General features: G+C 45.4%; 1 protein-coding gene across 3 annotated transcripts in view; it reads left to right on the top strand.

The window, feature by feature from the left end:
• KLHL18 (kelch like family member 18) overlaps window positions 1-17,080 on the top strand; it is a 54,045-nt gene that overhangs the window by 12,428 nt on the left and 24,537 nt on the right. For all 3 annotated transcript variants that reach the window (XR_012644107.1, XM_074985252.1, XM_074985251.1), the window contains exons 2-4: window positions 11,350-11,480; window positions 11,717-11,857; window positions 15,009-15,207. Coding sequence is in view for 2 of the 3 variants with exons in the window: in XM_074985252.1 (XP_074841353.1) it covers window positions 11,350-11,480; window positions 11,717-11,857; window positions 15,009-15,207 (471 nt within the window). In the remaining variant the exon portion in view is untranslated. The remainder of the gene's footprint in view (window positions 1-11,349; window positions 11,481-11,716; window positions 11,858-15,008; window positions 15,208-17,080) is intronic.

Genomic DNA, 17,080 nt, shown 5'->3' with positions numbered 1-17,080 from the left:
GCTTACAGTCATGTCAACTTTTTAAAGCCCTTAGAAAATATACGTGGCTCAAAAACTTACCACATCTTAGCTGCGTCTACACGTGCACGCTACTTCGAAGTAGCGGCACCAACTTCGACGTTAGGCGGCGAGATGTCGAAGTCGCTAACCTCATGAGGAGATAGGAATAGCGCCCTACTTCGACGTTCAACGTCAAAGTAGGGACCGTGTAGATGATCCGCGTCCTGCAACGTCGAAATTGCTGGGTCCTCCATGGCGGCCATCAGCTGGGGGGTTGAGAGATGCTCTCTGTCCAGCCCCTGCGGGGCTCTATGGTCACCGTGGGCAGCAGCCCTTAGCCCAGGACTTCTGGCTGCTTCTGCGGCAGCTGGGGATCTATGCTGCAGGCACAGGGTCTGCAACCAGTTGTCAGCTCTGTGTATCTTGTGTTGTTTAGTGCAACTGTGTCTGGGAGGGGCCCTTTAAGGGAGCGGCTGGCTGTTGAGTCCGCCCTGTGACCCTGTCTGCAGCTGTGCCTGGCATCCCTATTTCGATGTGTGCTACTTTGACGTGTAGACGTTCCCTCGCTGCGCCTATTTCGATGTTGGGCTGAGCAACGTCGAAGTTGAACATCGACGTTGCCGGCCCTGGAGGACGTGTAGACGTTATTCATCGAAATAGACTATTTCGATGTTGGCTGCACGTGTAGACGTCGCCCTTAACAGTGTATTTGCCTGATCCTGCAGAGCCATAATCAGGTAATACGGATTTGTAGAAAAGGGCTCTGCTGCGGAAGGAAACAAAGGAAGGGATTATCAGAGACTGGCAACACTATAGAGGCTGCACTAATGTTCTTCAAAAGTGGAGCAGGGCACAGGTAGCCCAGAACAAATTCTGAAACATTATGAAAAAGGGGCCAGAGTGCTCAGGCAAAAGTGTTGCTGTTGAAACCTACCGTGGACATGGGTAAGGCACAGTAGAGGAACACGTGCCACAGAAGTCCATCGACAAGAGGCTTGTCTTTGAACATTGACTAGAATGCATTTAAAGGGCAGTGTTTATATGCTACATGGGTAAAGTGACACAGTGTCCTACTTCCCACCAACCTAGCACAGCTGCCCTCAAGCATCATAATTCTTAAGGATTTGTAACTGTTCTGCTGGCTCTGCACTTGGAAGCTAAGAACAAAGGGGAAGTATTTCAGCTGACAAGTCACTTCAGACCAGCAGTATTATAAGACTGTCCCTTTTCCAGTTACAGCTTTTTGAGACTGTAATCAGATTTATGTTTCAATCTCAGCTAGGCTGTTGGCCGCAAAACACTGAGGTAAACACTTTGTCTACTTGGAGCTGATTTAAATTGAATGCAATTGCCAAAAGTAAGGTACTTCTGTCATCCTTGGGTGTCTCTTTGTCATTGTCTGTCTACAGCAAACAAACAAACTTAATAGCTGATTTCAAAATTCCTCTAGAATTGGTATTTCTGGGGTGTGTCTTTACATGTGTCTGAGAGAAATTACACCACCTGAGAGTATATTTATTAAGTTTGCAGATGATACCAAGCTGGGAGGGGTTGCAACTGCTTTGGAGGACAGGGTCAGAATTCAAAATGATCTGGACGAACTGGAAAAATGGTCTAAGGTAAACAGGATGAAGTTGAAGCAAGACAAATGGAAAGTACTCCACTTGGGAAGGAACAACCAGCTTCATACATACAAAATGGGAAGTGACTGGTGAGGAAGGAGTACTGTGGAAAGGGACTTAGGGGTCATAGTGGACCACAAGCTAAATATGAGTCAACAGTGTGATGCTGTTGGGCAAAAAAAAAAGCAAACATAATTCTGGGATGCATTAACAGGTGCGTTGAGAGCAAGACACAGGAAGTCATTCTTCCACTCTACTCAGCGTTCATTAGGCCTCAGTTTGAGTATTGTGCCCATTTCTGGGCACCACATTTCAAGAAAGGTGTGGAGAAATTGGAGACGGTCCAGAGAAGAGCAAGAAGAATGATTACAGGTCTAGAGAACATGAGCTGTGTGGGAAGAATGAAAGAACTGGGCTTGTTTAGTTTACAAAAGAGAAGACTTAGAGGGGATGTGATCATGGTTTTCAAGTTACTTAAAAGAAGTTTACAAGGAAGAGGGAGAAAAATTGTTCTCCTTGGCCTCTGAGGATAGGACAAGGAGCAATGGACTTAAAATGCAGCAAGGGAGGTTTAGGTTGGACATCAGGAAAAACTTTGTCAGGATGGTTAAACACCTGGAATAAATGGTCTGGGGAAGGTTGTGGAATCTCCATCACTGGAGATATTTATGAGTGGGTAAGATGGACATCTACTGGGGATGGTCTAGATGGTGGTCGTGTAACTTCTCTTAGGTGGACTCAAACCTGGGACCTCTGGAGCTTCATGCAGGTGTGTTTACAGTTTTAGCTAAAAGCCAGTTGCCTCTCAGTTTAGGCTGTAGAGGACACTTATTCTTTTGCTGTGATGTGGTCTAGGTACCACTACATGGGACAGTGCACCACACCTAGGTGTGTGGGTTACACTTGGTCCTGCCATTAGGGCAGGGGACTGGACTGGTTGACTTTCTGAGGTCCCTTCCAGTTCTATTCCTCTGTGATTCTGTGAAATTACACAAGTAGTCTGTCTTCATCTGGGAAGTAGAACCCTCTTCAAACAATATCTCAGCTGTGTACTAGCAGCAAAGCTTTTTGTCAATATACACTTGCCTCATGTAAACCCTGGGGCAGACACGAAATAGAACTCATGGTGTCGATCAGTAAAGGTTAAGGGTAGGGAATATTCTCTGCATAGCTCACACTGTTCAACAGTGTGCCTTTTCATTGGCCATCCACACAAATTGCACCTCTGCCAGGCTGGAGGCGATCCATGGCAGACAATATCTTGGAAAGCATAAGGGACGTAAGAAATTGGAATCCAAAAAAATCTACTTGATGCCTCTGAATTAAAATACAGCACCACTACATAGTCCACTGAAATTTCTCATTGGTGCCATTTCCCCTCTGTTTTAAAGCAGTCAGTTGTGCCAGCTAATTCCAGTGGGGATCTATTTCCTTCTGTTGCTCTGCATTAGAAGCACCCAATGCTTTTTGGTGTCTTTGCTGCAGGTTGGGTTCGATGAGAGCTTTTTTTATGTCTGTCTACTGTTATCCTTTATCTAACTTAAGGGGCTATTTTTGTATATAGTGATTGGCTGAGTGGTGTTGTCCCAATATCGTAAACTGGGATACTTGATTATCTTTCTGTTATCCGAGGGCTTGTCTGTGTTACTGCTTAAGTCAGTGCAACTATGAGAGGTGTAAAAAAGCCACCCCTGAACTATGTAAGTTACATCAACTTTGTCTTTTCTATTGTCTGTGTTGTCTATTTGTCTATTCTGTCAAGTTTCTGTTGCTCAAAATGGCCATATAGTGAGAAAACAGAGTGCACACACTGCAGTGCAGCTTTTGACACTAAAAACACCCAGTTTCACTCAAAAAACTTCCACCCCATGAGAGACTCTCTCGACCCAATCCCTTTTATTGTGGAGAAGGAGCTAATACAGACACTGCTATTTGTTTGGTCTGCAGAACTGGCTTCTGCCAGAATCCCCCAATTCCTACTCTGATGGCTCTGCTCAGTGTTCTGGTCTCTGCTTCCCTGCAGCCAGGCTCTCCCCTCCCCTTTTGAAGCTTCAGGAAGTATCTGACCACTGAGCGTGCTGCTCTGCTTGGGGAATAAACAAAGAGCAAATCATTGGAGTACCCCGTTCTGTGCTACGCTAGGAAAACAGTGGCAGGCAGAGCTGCTCCCTGCAGCCAAGGAGGCTGTGGGAGAGCTCCAAGGGAATCCCAAGATGCCCCAGGATCAGCTCTGCCTTCCCACAGCACTGCGCAGTTGTATACATACCCACGATGCATTGCTGACACTGTCAAAGATAGCACCCCCAACGTGGACATGATGTGTCAACAGAGGGCACAAGTGTGTACACCCTGTGGCAATTTCCGTTTTCTCGACTTTTGGGTATCAACAGCAGCTTTGTGAACAAATCTTTGTTGTGTAGATGTACCCTTACTGTGGTGTGGGCACAGCTTTCCTAGCAGCATAGAGTACTGGGACTGGAAGGGCCTTTGAGAGGTCATCAAGTCCAGCCCCCTGCCCTCATGGCAGGACCAAGTACTGTCTAAACCATCCCTGATAGACATCTATCTAACCTGTTCTTAAATATCTCCAGCAATGGAGATTCCACAACCTCCCTAGGCAATTTATTCCAGTGTTTGACCACCCACACACTTAGGAACTTTTTCCTAATGTCCAACCTTTATGTTGAAGCATCTGTCTTCTATTGAGGTGGAATAATTACACCAACAAGAGAGTGCTCTCCCATCAGCAAAGTGAGTCTTTATGTTACAGCTGAAGATAGAAGATGTTTAACCCCCCCAAAAAAAAGGAGAGAGAGAGAGAGAGTGTGTTGTACCAAGGGGTTTACTGATGGCTTCTCAGCTATGCAGCCTCCTGATGTCTTGGAAACAAAAGATGTCTTTTTATTACACCTACCTTCTTTTTCTGTGAAGAAGGATCCATTGCGTGCTGGAACTAATTGAGTATTTTAAGCAAGTGGGTGTCTGATGGAGATTGATTTTGTCATTAGTCTGCCACAGGGTGCAATCAAGGAACATTGCATAAAAGCCTTCCTCAGAAGTGGCATACGCTGCATGGGTGATTCTGCCAGTCACGGGGTTCACTTAGTTTCTATAAACTCTTTCTCCAAGAAACTCCCAGACAGCTGTTAATATGGATTGTAAAATATTTCTAAAATAGTTTTAGCCTTCTGTAAGCTCTCACCAGACTCCTGGCCCCGTATTACTAACCGTTTTGCTCAGGCAATGGAAGCGTTAGTGGAGCTGTTGAGAGCACGCTGCTTCTCCAATCGCCTCTCCCAATCCTGACCAGAAGTGCTTTGTTTTGCTTATATCTGGGGCTCCCATCAACAGTGCTTTAAGCCTGGGCCTCTTTGTTCTTGAAGACTGACTTGAATGCAAGTCTGTAAAAGTGAGAGGCGAATGTACTAGCTTGCTGTATAAATTGGCAAGAGTGCCTGTGTTTTTATCACCTTACAGATGTTCCCATGGCACAGATTAGATTATTGCAAATGTAAGCTTCTGACTTAAAGTATGGACGAATATTGAAAGATACTTGTCACACTGTCTAGAGTAGATAACAGTTGAATGCCTATCTCAGGGCGGATGGGTATAGTAGGCCATTAGATACGGCCTTTGGAGAGCTGTGTTCAGTCCCCAGTGATTCCTATCACAAGCCCATAACCTCTGTCTGAACATCCTCTTGCATCACGTTTAGATTTAAATGCTGGTGAGTCCATCACATTCCTTTGCCCAAGACACGAGCACTGAGGTAGCTGCATACATTCCAAAGTTCCTAATTAAACATTGCATGAGGTGGTCCGAGAACGTGACTCTCCAATTTGAGCCATTCAAAGTGTGCCCAGTTAGTTTTTGGGCTGAGAACTGAACCCCTTCTGTGTCCAGTCCGTTTCTTCTGTGATACCAGCTGGACTCACAGTTGCATCTTGCACATGTTGTCTTCAGTGCTCTAGCTTTGAGTTTTTAGACTGTGTACGTTCAGTCAGACAGCAGACAGCAACATCTTCAGTGACCCCCTGAGGTCCTTACCAACTTCTTTAGACTGAAATCATGGTAGGCCCTCCAGCAGTTCGTTATTACGGTCTCTCCCTGGTGAGGCTGGAATGCCAGTATGTCATGGCTAGCCAAATGATGACCAAGGGAGATAGCACAACTATAGCATGGAGGGTGAAAAATATTTCTTTTGCCATTATGACATACATTGTACCCGCCTGCCATGACGTTAGCTGAGCATAAGACTGGATGTGACATGCAGACCATTGCTTTTATTTTAATTCAATTCTTTATCTTTTTAGTAACCCTCATTGTATTGAGTCAGACAAGGGACTGAGGCAATGTCTTTTACTGGACCAACTTCTGTAGGTGAGAGACAAGTTGTTCAGCTAACCAGAGCTGAAGGCGAGCTTTGAGGAGCTCGAAAGCTTGTCTGTCTCACTAACGTAATTTAGTCCAATAAGAGGACCTCATTCATCCAGCCTCCCTCATATCCTTTGACCGACACTATCACAATAATATGTATCAACGAGGCCATCTGGTTTTGAGGTCAGATCACGCTGGTGTCTCTGTGAAGGAATGTGTTCGGCAGAGGCCTCTGGGAAGGAGCCCCTGCCTGTCCTGAAGCACCTCTGAATCAGAATGCCTCCCGGTAGTGTACTAAGCAACATGATGTGTTCTCTCTTCCCACAAAGGGGCCCAGTGGGATGTATTAATGCATGGACGTCCACCACCCACCCACCTGCATGGCTGTATCTGTGTTTGTCAGAGATGGTAAGGCTTACGGTGTGCCTTGCAACTGGGGAGGAATGTGTTTTGGGATGCTCCCTAGCTCCTGTGAGTATGTTCCACTGTCTCCAACAGGCTCTTGAAAAACCCTACCTCCTGCACAGACAAACTTTACTTACTGTAGAGAGCTGTGTGGTGCCAGGGAAGTGGAGTTGTTGACCAGTCTTTATCTTGAAGTTTTATTTAGACAATCATTTAGTAACCCTGGGACTGGGCTACTGAGCGCCTGGTTTGGTTGAGGCAACCCCTAAGCAGTGCCACTTTGATAATGGCAGTGGTTGTGGGACCATGGGAAAACCCAGCTGGGGCGGGGGGGGGCAGTGCAAAGGGAAATAGGAATAGGAGATTGGGGTGAGGATGATCCAATAGCTCAGAAATCAGACTTAAACTTGGGAGACCTTCATTCTAGTCCCTGCTCCGTTACAGAGTTCCTGTACGTCCTTAAGCAAAATACATCCTGTGTCTCTTTCCCCCATCTGTAAAATGGGAAGAATGGTACTTCCGTACCTCACTGAAGATTATGAAGTGCTCGGGCACTGTGGTAGTGGGGAGCCATATAAATATCATAGATGAGTTTCCGTCATTTAGGGATGTCATTAATTCCAGAACAGCTTGATCTCTTGGTGTCGGATGTCCTGGAATGATGGGTACTGCTGTTAGAAAGTGTTTGAGACAAATGTTTTCCTCCCTGCACTGGTCTGGAGTCCTGCGGTAACACCAGCTGTTCAAAAACTACTGTTGCAAGCCTAGGTTCCCATGCGGTGTGGGATGGGCGTAGAAGAATGCAGAGCCTGCTAAACAAGTCTGGCATCTATGGCATCTGGTCTGCAACAGACTAGCTGAGCGACCTAGTTCCCTCTGGCAGCGAGCAATAGTTCTGATCCTGTCTAAATCCTTCGCTAGCTACTGCGCAGGTAGGAGGTTTTGTCCTAAAGTCTCACATGTGTAAGCAGGCCCTTGACAAGGCAGTGCCTTCTGGTTTAATTACAGTGCTTGTACAGTTTGCTGTGTGGTAGGCTGCTCCCTGTCCTAACATCCCTCTAAATTCTGCAGCCACACAACAGCCTACCAGAGGCCAAGCAGCTGCTCAGGGCTGTGGTGGGGAGAGGTGCTTCTGCCCCCAGCCCAGGTGCTGCTGCTGGGAAAGAGGGCGGGGGAGTCCCCTCTTCCCACTGCAGCTCCAGGGCAGCCCACACCCCCAGCCAGAGCTTCAGCACCCCAACTCTCTGCCCCAGTCCTGGGCCCCTTTGTGCATCCTGAACCCCTCATATGTGTCCTCAGCTGGAGCCTTCACCCTGCACCCTAAACTTTTGCCCCATCTCTGAGCCCTCTCCCACACTACAAACCTCTTAGCCTCAGCCCTGCCACTCATCACCTCTGTATTGGTGCACCTAACAAAAAGGGAATCTAGCAGAACTCAGCTGAATGTACCTCACTGGCAATGTGTGGGTAGCTCCCCTCTAGTGGCTGGACCTAACGTAGATGTCTCAGCTACTCGAAAGAGCAGAAATGTAGCACTTTAAAGACTAACAAAATTATTTATTCGGTGATGAGCTTTCATGGGACAGACCCACTTCATCAGAACTCCTTTATCTGCTTCCTGTCTTCTCCCATGTTTGGCTCTACATAATCTTACCCTCATCCCTAGTCTGTCTGATTTCAATTCCTACCTCCCACTTCAAGTCCTTCCTTTGACGTCTTTCCCCCCAACATCTCTGCTTGTTGGGTCTCAGGCTGCCCATGTCCCTGGAACGCTCTCCTTTGCCAGCCACCTCTACTTCCCTTCTTCCTCAAGCAGTTTTCTCTTTCTCTTCCATCTGTGGTCTTCTTTGAACTCCAATCTAGTGGCTTGTCTTGTTTTGTCCAGACTAAGCTCTCAAGGTATAATGTGTATAAATAATAGTACTGTAGAACTAGAAAGTGACATATTGTATGCATGTGACTTACACGATTTATAAACAGAGAAGTAATAGCAGGGAACAATGTTCCCTGTGAGCTTGGGCAGCTACGCAGGAGAGATTCAAATGCCATCTAGTTGATTAACAGCACCACAGCCAGCAGCATGTGCACCACCAATAGAAACACACAACCAAATTTATCCTGCACATGGATGAAAAAAATGGAGGGGACATTGACAGGAAAATATTTTTATACTATTGAGTTGGCCTTCCTGGTTATTTGTGCTGTTGCTGCTGGTGATGATACACAAGAAAGGAAGCTCATTGGAGTGCAAGAACTGCAGAATGATTGCCCTAACGAGTCATCCAGCCAAGGTGCTGATGATGATACTGACGGAGAGGCTGAGATCGCAGATAGAAGAACATCTAGCGGATGAGCAAGAGGGATTCGGAAAAGATAGAAGTACCAGACAGCTGGTATTGGCACTAAGATTGATAGCAGAGAAATCTCCATGAAAGAACAGGAACATCTACGCTTGCTTCTTCGATTTTTCAGAAGGCATTTGACAGTATAGATCAGAAAGTGACTTGGGCGGTGTTGGAGTCCTATGGAGTGGATAGCAGGCTGATACGGTTGTTGAAGAATCTCATTGACAACTGTGAAGGCAGTGGTGAGAACATGCAGAGAGCTGGGAAGTTGGTTTAGAACGAGTAGTGGTATGAGAGAAGAACATCTGGTATCTCTGAGTATCTTCATCATGTACCTAGAGAGTGCAATAGACAAGATCAAGGAATAGGTAGAAGGAATATCAGTGCATGGGATGAGAATCAACAACTTGAGGTTCGCGGGTGATATAGTTATCGTTGAGAAAGATGAGGAGAAGCTAGCAAGAATAGTGCAGGTGCAAAATGAGGAAAGGAAGTGATACTGACTGATTACGAACACTAACGAAACAAAAGCAATGGTATTTGGTGATAAGGAAATAGGAAGGAAGATCAATGTAAATAGGATCGAACTAGAGAAGTTCACATATCTGGGGAGTAACATAATGTATGATCCAGGCTGTAAGAAGGAAATAGAGACTAGAATAGCGAAAGCAAGAGTATGTTTGAGGGCGATGGATAAGGTACGATAAAGCAAAGCAATTAGCTTCAGAATGAAGCTGAGCGACTTGAAAACTTGTTTATTCAGCAGCATGTTGTACGGATGTGAGACATGGGTGATAATAAAAGATTCGAAGAGAAGGCTGTTGGCATTTGAGAGCAGTTGTTATAGAAAGATTGTGAGAATAGGATGGATGCAGAAGGTCACCAACGAGGAATTATTTAGGAAGATACAGCCAAAAGAGAACCTACTGCAGAAGGTTATACAACTGAAGTTACAGCTATTTGGGCATATCTGCAGAATGAATGACGAACGAAAATCAAGATCCTCGTATTCAGCATAATAGATGGCTCAAGTAGGAGAGGCAGACCCACAGAGGATGGATAGATGATGTAGTAGATTGGTGCGGAGCTAGTCTACAGAAACTAAGCCACTCCGCACTGACAGGGGAAGATGGAAGGAAATAGTGAGGGAGGCATGGGTCACCCACAGGCGCTGAGCCCAAGGTGGTTGTTGATGATGATGATGATGTCTAGAGGCCCACTTGATTATTTGCAGCTTAAGTAAGGTTATACTAGTAGGTAAGAGATGGAAATTGTCTTATAGGCATCTATAGAATTCTCTTTGTGTGCACATGTGAATTAGGTTTGTTTCAAAGGATAAAAATCCCTAATCATTCATAACAAAAATCTAAAGTGAAACTATTGTAGAAGTTGAGATGTGGTAAGCAACATAGTATCAAAACAGACTTTTGAAACCTCTAGCCCTGTTAATAACCCAAGTAAGGGTATTTGTTTTTCCAAGAGCAGTAAGCACTTTTACATATTATCATGTATATTGCTTGACTCTTCCCAGTTTGACTGCATTTCAATGCCACATCACTGGTCTCTTAAGTGCTAAGCTTGATGTCTCTTTCATTGGCACTAGTCATCCAGCTGTCTGTGACGCAAGGTTGTGTTGACATGGTGTGATCACGCAGCCATTTGGCTAACGTGCAGGCCAGAGCATAGTGTGGTAAGGGCCGTACGGAGAATATAAATAGGAGCAGATCTATCTGAGATGGGGATGTGAGTTCATGTGGGATTGAAGGAAAATGAACTCATGAGGCATTGTGGTGTGATGGAGGAAGAGGCTGAAATCACAGATTATGGGCCTTAAAATAAAGATGTGGATTTTAAGCTGACAAGCAGCTAGGAATGGATGGCTGAAGGAAGAGAAAACGGACTGATAAGCCCAGCCTTGAATGCTGTGGAATGGTTGGATTTGTGTCAGATCTAACTGACCTGGCTGTTTCTCTTTGCATGGTTTGCCCTGACAGCAGATGGGCAGTGGGTTAAAAATTTATGATTACAGGTGATTATGGGGGAAAGGTTATCTGAAACAGGTAGCTTGGTATTTCCTGTACAGATGCAAGGGAGCCAGGAGATGGGGCACAGATCTGGTACTAGGGAAATTGCACACTGTTGAACTAGTGAATTAATGTAGGTAAACTAATCCTATGGACCTTGGTTGTTGATTATTAACATTCCAAAGGAGACACCTCTATTAATATACAACAAGGTCCAGTAGATGCCTAACAGTAGGCGATCACATTAACTGGTGAAGAGGTCTGAAGATGTGTTCCAAACATTAGACTGGGGCAGGAGGGAGGTGGGCTTTGGTGCCTACAGTTAGGCATCTAAGTAGAAGAGATTTGATTCTTTTCAGAGACACTAAGCACAGGTAGCGCTCAGTGACTTTAACTGGTGGTTGGTGACTCTAAAAACAAGGCCACTAATTTGTCTAACTCTGAGAAATCAAATGGAAGAATTTTTGCACTGCCTTTTAAACCCCAAGTTACCAGTAAGCTGTCAACACACTGAAGTGGGACATCTAGACCCATAGTTTTGCTGACTGTCCTTGTTCCCTTTGTGCCTGTTCACAGGTAGGGGACCACAAATTCAGCGCCCACCGGATCGTGCTAGCGGCCTCCATCCCATACTTTCATGCCATGTTTACAAACGACATGATGGAATGCAAACAGGATGAGATTGTCATGCAAGGAATGGATCCAAGGTAACTCCTGGAGACAGCTTCAGGATCATGCCCTGTACAGCTTGCAGATGGTGTTTTTGCCAATCTCTGTGGACAAATGCCAGTGTATAAGTTTAGAAAGATGCCTTAAAGGGTTAAAATAAATCACATTGTTAAAGAAATGCGTGTTGCTGCTGGCCTCTTAGATTGTTTAGCTAAAATAACCTAATAGAGCCGGATGCAACTGATGTTTTTCTGCTCTTCTTCACCCTGTTTAGTGCACTGGAGGCGCTGATCAACTTTGCCTACAATGGACACCTAGCAATTGATCAGCAGAATGTTCAGTCTTTGCTAATGGGGGCGAGTTTCCTTCAGCTGCAAAATATCAAGGACGCCTGCTGTACGTTTCTCAGAGAAAGGTAAGAGTGCTCCATGTTCTGTGCCTTTGACTTCTCCCTCAGAATGTGGTGCTCATGGATTCTGGTCCTGCTGTGTCATAAACTGGTGGGATTATGTTATCAGAGGACAAGATACTAAACTCTGGGCCTTCCTTCAAGCTGTTTGTGGTTGGTTCACAAGACAGTTAAATATCCTTTGGCTCTTTACAGATTCCTCCTCCACCCTTTTTGTAATTTGAGTGTCACAATTCCAGTCAGTCAAACTGATTGTCCAATTGTAGGTGTTGGGGCAGGCTGCGAGACCTTAGATGGTCATGAGGTAATGTCGAGAACGCAGTCAACTGCCTGTTGGCTCAAATGAAGAAAAAATGCTTGAAACTGGTAAGATTTACTTCACTCGATAAGGTTTTATTGTGCAGAATTTTTTTCTTAGGGGCTCTGCAATTCTGTTGCACCCTTTTCCCCGGCTTCTTGAATGCTGCTATATAACAGCTTTATATCTACTCTTAAACTTTTTCTATGGGATTCTGTGTAGGTATCACGATAATATACCTGAGCACCTTGAACAGTGAATTTATCCTGTGAAATAGGAAAGGATTGTCCCCTTTGGACAGGCAGAGAAACTAGAGACCTACTAAATGCTTTGTGCAAGGTTGCAGGGGGCCTATGGAAAAGCATGGAATTGATCTCCGGTCTCCTGAATCCAGTCTAGGTCCTTAGCCACAAGGTCATCCTAGTAGTAAATGTCAAGATCCTGCAAACAAAGGAGTCTGGTCACTGTCTGGGATTATAGGCTACATTCACCATGAGTAGTGTCCTATTTTACGATGCCACGTTCTTCCGCAGCTCTTCAATTCATTCCGTGATATTGCACCAAACATACTTAATAAATGCAGCATCTCTGCTAGTTTTTTTCATTCTGAATGGACTTATCCTAAAATGCGATTCAGAGATGATGCATTTGGCCCTATTTGAGATGTTTCTATTTACAGTTCCATGAGAGTCCAGGGGTTCGCTACTGTGAGTAAAACACAAATATGTAAGTAGTTATTCAAATCATGACACACTTCATTTTCCTGGCAAAAATAAATTTGTGCACATGGCTTGGTACCAAACTGAGAGAACTGGTTATACTGATGACGTGCTGGGGCCAAGTTTAGAGTCTCTCGTCTATTTTTAGGCCCCTAAATAAAATTGGTCTGAGGATTTTACCAGAGGTTCTGAGCTTCTGCAGCTCTGCCTCCAATTAACAGGAGCTGCTTGTGGTCTGCACCTTTGAAGGGGAGTGCTCTTACCAAGCTCCTAAATGTGAATTTGAGTGAACAGGTAAGATTTTTATGTCTGATGACATACATTCAAAAATCAATGGGCTCTGATCATGCGCCTCAGGAATAGCCAGAACATTCATGGCTAGTTCCAGTTTTTCCAGTGAGCTTACAGTGACTTGGGGTTTTTCTAATTTGACTTGACATTGTGTTTCTGGAGGTTTCCTAGGGGTTGGTGGCCTCACAGTCTGAGAGGATGTGAAGTCCGAGGGCATGTAAACCCTTGCTTCATAGGCAATGGCAGCTCCTTCCCTGCATTCACAGGGTCTAACTCTTTTCTTTGCAAAGTACTATTGGTTCAGTCCGTCGTTACACGTGCTATGGTGTTGTTTTATATATTTGGTTCTCTCTGCCCTGTAAAGGCTGGCGTTGCCAGACCTGCACCCACCCTCTCCATGGCCATTGATTGGATGCTCTGCTGATGCGGGTTCAGAATTTGTCATCTGAAGTTTGAAGGCAACTGTGAAGATTCTTCTCTTCAGAGAAGCAAATCCAACATTGCAACTGCATTGTGGTGGATCTGTCCCATGACCCCTTCCAAAAACTCCATGAACTTGTCTCTAGAGTTTACTTCATTATTCAGATCTCAGAACTGAGAGGAGGAAGAGAAATATAAAAGGAAGGTGCCCAAAGTTTGACTTTGGGCTAAAGGCTGTTTATGGGGTCCTTGAATGTTTGCACACAGCCAATAAGCTCAGAAGTATGGAGGGGTGGGTTCTGGAAACTCCAACACACATGCTTCCATCTGTTTACTGCTGCTGGAAGACCTGGTCTTGGCTCAAACCATTGAATTTGCCTTGCTGTAGTACTGGTGATTTTGTGGTCCTCAGATAGGCAAAGTTGAGGTGCCAGCATCCTGTTCTGGGCATTCTACAAGTAGCTTAGTAGTGAATCAAAAGTGGTACAGATTGTAGTTTCTCTTATTCTAATCCAAATGAAGTTAGTTTGTAAAAACAATCATTTTCTGATAGGATTGTAAGACTGTCTCATATCTCTGACCCATAAGTACTATGAAACAATCGGAATGGTCTTCTCCTATTGGATAGAGATACATGGGACTGGTGGAAGAATTTCTCCTGTAGATGGGAGTTTCCAAAACTCCCATAGCGTGGAGCTGATTTTCAATATTTGTGCAAGTGTTTAAGAAACGTTTGTGTTGAAAGCTTCTTGTACTGCACAACTGCTTGGAGCAACTCCTGTTGAGCTGGTCTGGATTGCTCCTGCAGTCTGACCTTCACTTGCTAAAAGACGTCCGCAATAAAGCTTTATTAGCCAGGAAAATCAAGGAGGAGGTGATCGGAATCTCACTTCAGTAATTAGTGAAGGTGTGCGGTGAGATCAAACCAGGTTCGTAAACTTCTGAAGAAGACACTTTCCCCTCCTGTCAAACCTGAATTGAAACAGGTTTCATTCCTGGGATCTGAGGTGGTACTGATGTGTGAAATAGATAGAAGAACATTGTATAGATTCCTGCATTGCTGTTGCTCCAACAAGTCACAGCTATAACTTCAGGGGGCCCACCCACGGATGAGTGTACATCAGGCCGTATGCCCAGCCAGTCCTTGGAACTTCTGAGAATGTCTTCAAGGAGCTTGTTGTTCTTACGGTGTGAGTCTTCTGTCCTCTGAGTTTGGGCTGAGTCAATCTTCACGACTAAGCAAACAGCAGCCAGCTTCACCTGCGGATTGGTGTCTGCAGGAAGGGTCAGACCTCTAAGGTTATTCCTCAGTTTTCACTGGGTTACATTTTTCCTTGGTTCATTTTAATGTTCCCTGCTTCTTTGAACTGCAGTAAAATATGTGCATTAACCCCTCTATTAAGGTAACATAATTTTTTTATTCCGGAAGGCTGCATCCAAAGAACTGCCTGGGCGTCCGTCAGTTTGCAGAAACCATGATGTGTGCGGTGCTCTACGACTCTGCCAATAGCTTCATTCACCAGCACTTTGTGGAGGTCTCCATGTCTGAAGAGTTCCTTGCTCTCCCCTTCGAAGACGTGCTGGAGCTGGTTTCAAGGGATGAGCTTAACGTCAAGTCTGAGGAGCAGGTATGTGTTCTGTCAGACTGCCTCTGTGGCAATGAGGGTTGATCAAGCCTTCCTCCCAGGGCCTTAGAGGGGGCACCACGCCATTCAAGAGTGGTCCTCAATAAAATCAGTTTATTTCCCTATTCTTATTCATTCAGTCCTACTCTCTCATCCTTGGGTGGCCAGCACAAGTTGTGGGTGGCACTTGGGCCATGGCTACGCTAGCCCCCGCCTTTCGAAAGGGGGATGCTAATGAGCCACTTTGGCAGATGCTAATGAGGCACTGCCATGAATATGCAGTGCCTCATTAGCATATTGGCAGCCGCACGCATTTCGAAAGTGCCGCTTTTGAAACATACATCGCTCATGTAGACAGGGGCCTTTCAAAAAGCAGCACTTTCAAAACACACACAGCTGCTAGTATGCTAATGAGCCACTGCATCTTCCTGGCAGTGCCTCATTAGCATCTGCCAAAGTGGCTCATTAGCATCCCCCTTTCGAAAGGCAGGGCTAGTGTAGCCACAGCCTTGGAGGCTTAATCTCTGGTGGCATACACACTGCCTTGGGAGATGTTTGCTGGTTCATCTCCACAGTATCCCCAGTGCTCCAGCCTTTTAACTCTGGCTGGTCATGTACACAAATCTCTCGTTCCAGATTATCTCATCCTTGTTAACGCACCATCAAACTGCACCTCTTTCCTCCAGACATGTAGGTGCCTTCCAGGATCGGGTTCATCTTCCTTATTCGGCCTTGTTTACTGCTATCAATTGTCCATTTTATTGCTTGATCAGTCACACAGGCCAGTTCCAGGTTCACTTTGCTTTGTTTCAGTATTTTTCCACTCCAGTTATGGAGCTTATACGCAATTTTGTTTCAGTTCATATCACTACCAGCTTGTATATGTCAGAGCAGAGGCAGATTGTGCCACCAGAGGATTTGAAATGCCTGGGGCAGTCAAACTGCTGATCTGTGTGAGAAGTCGAACTGGTCTGTACAACGAGCAAAGCCGAGGAGATAGTCCTGGAGATGTTTCATGTGTGCTCTCCGCTCGGAGAAGGGTGCTCTGACCCTTTCATTCTGCACGTAATTTGTGAAAACTGGGGCTTCTATCCACTTGGTTATCAGATCGCTGTTGGGGGGGAGCACACAAACTTCCACTGGATGGTGCTGAAATGTTAGCAGCAGAGAACTCTTGACAATCCAAACTCTAGCGAATAAATTTCTGTTCTGGGGAAAGGTGCTAGGATGCTCTCCTTGGAGGTGAACCCTAAAATAACTGCAGAATAAACAATGCCTCCATCATCTATGTTTCAGCCTTATCCTGGGGGGATCCCTTGGAAGGATGAGATTGTCTGTCTGTCTGTCTGTCTGTCTGTAGCAAATTGTAATGAACCTTCCTACTGAAATGGCCAGGGAGCTGGGTAGTTGGGGTGGTGGCTTCCATAATATGGAGGCCTCTCTACAAGGGACAGCACCGACCCACATGAACTCATTACAGTGTCATTGAGTAACCATGGCCCCTTGGGCCCACATCACCAGTGATCCCAGTTTGACCTGGAGATCTGCAACTAGAAGGCTCTGCATCCCATTGTCGGTGCTCAGGCCATCACTTCTCCGGTGGTGGTCTAGAGGTGACAAGGAGCTTATTCTTAGAGAAAAATCGGACTTGTAGGGTGTTTGGGCAGGAGAGTCCTGGTTGGAGTGGTATATTCATCCGGTCTGAAATGTTTCCAGGTGGCCAAACACAGGAATAAATTGCCTAGGGAGGTTGTGGACTCTCCATTTCTGGAGATATTTAAGAACAGATTAGATAAATGTCTATCAGGGATGGTGTAGACAGAACTTGGTCCTGCCATGAGGGCAGGGGGCTGGACACAATGATCTCCTGTGGTCC

The sequence above is a fragment of the Carettochelys insculpta genome, chromosome 2 (genome assembly GCF_033958435.1).
Source record: "Carettochelys insculpta isolate YL-2023 chromosome 2, ASM3395843v1, whole genome shotgun sequence".
NCBI classification, from domain to species: Eukaryota; Metazoa; Chordata; order Testudines; family Carettochelyidae; genus Carettochelys; species Carettochelys insculpta.
Note: the sequence above shows the minus strand (reverse complement) of the source record. Positions and strands in the feature narration are given on the sequence as shown.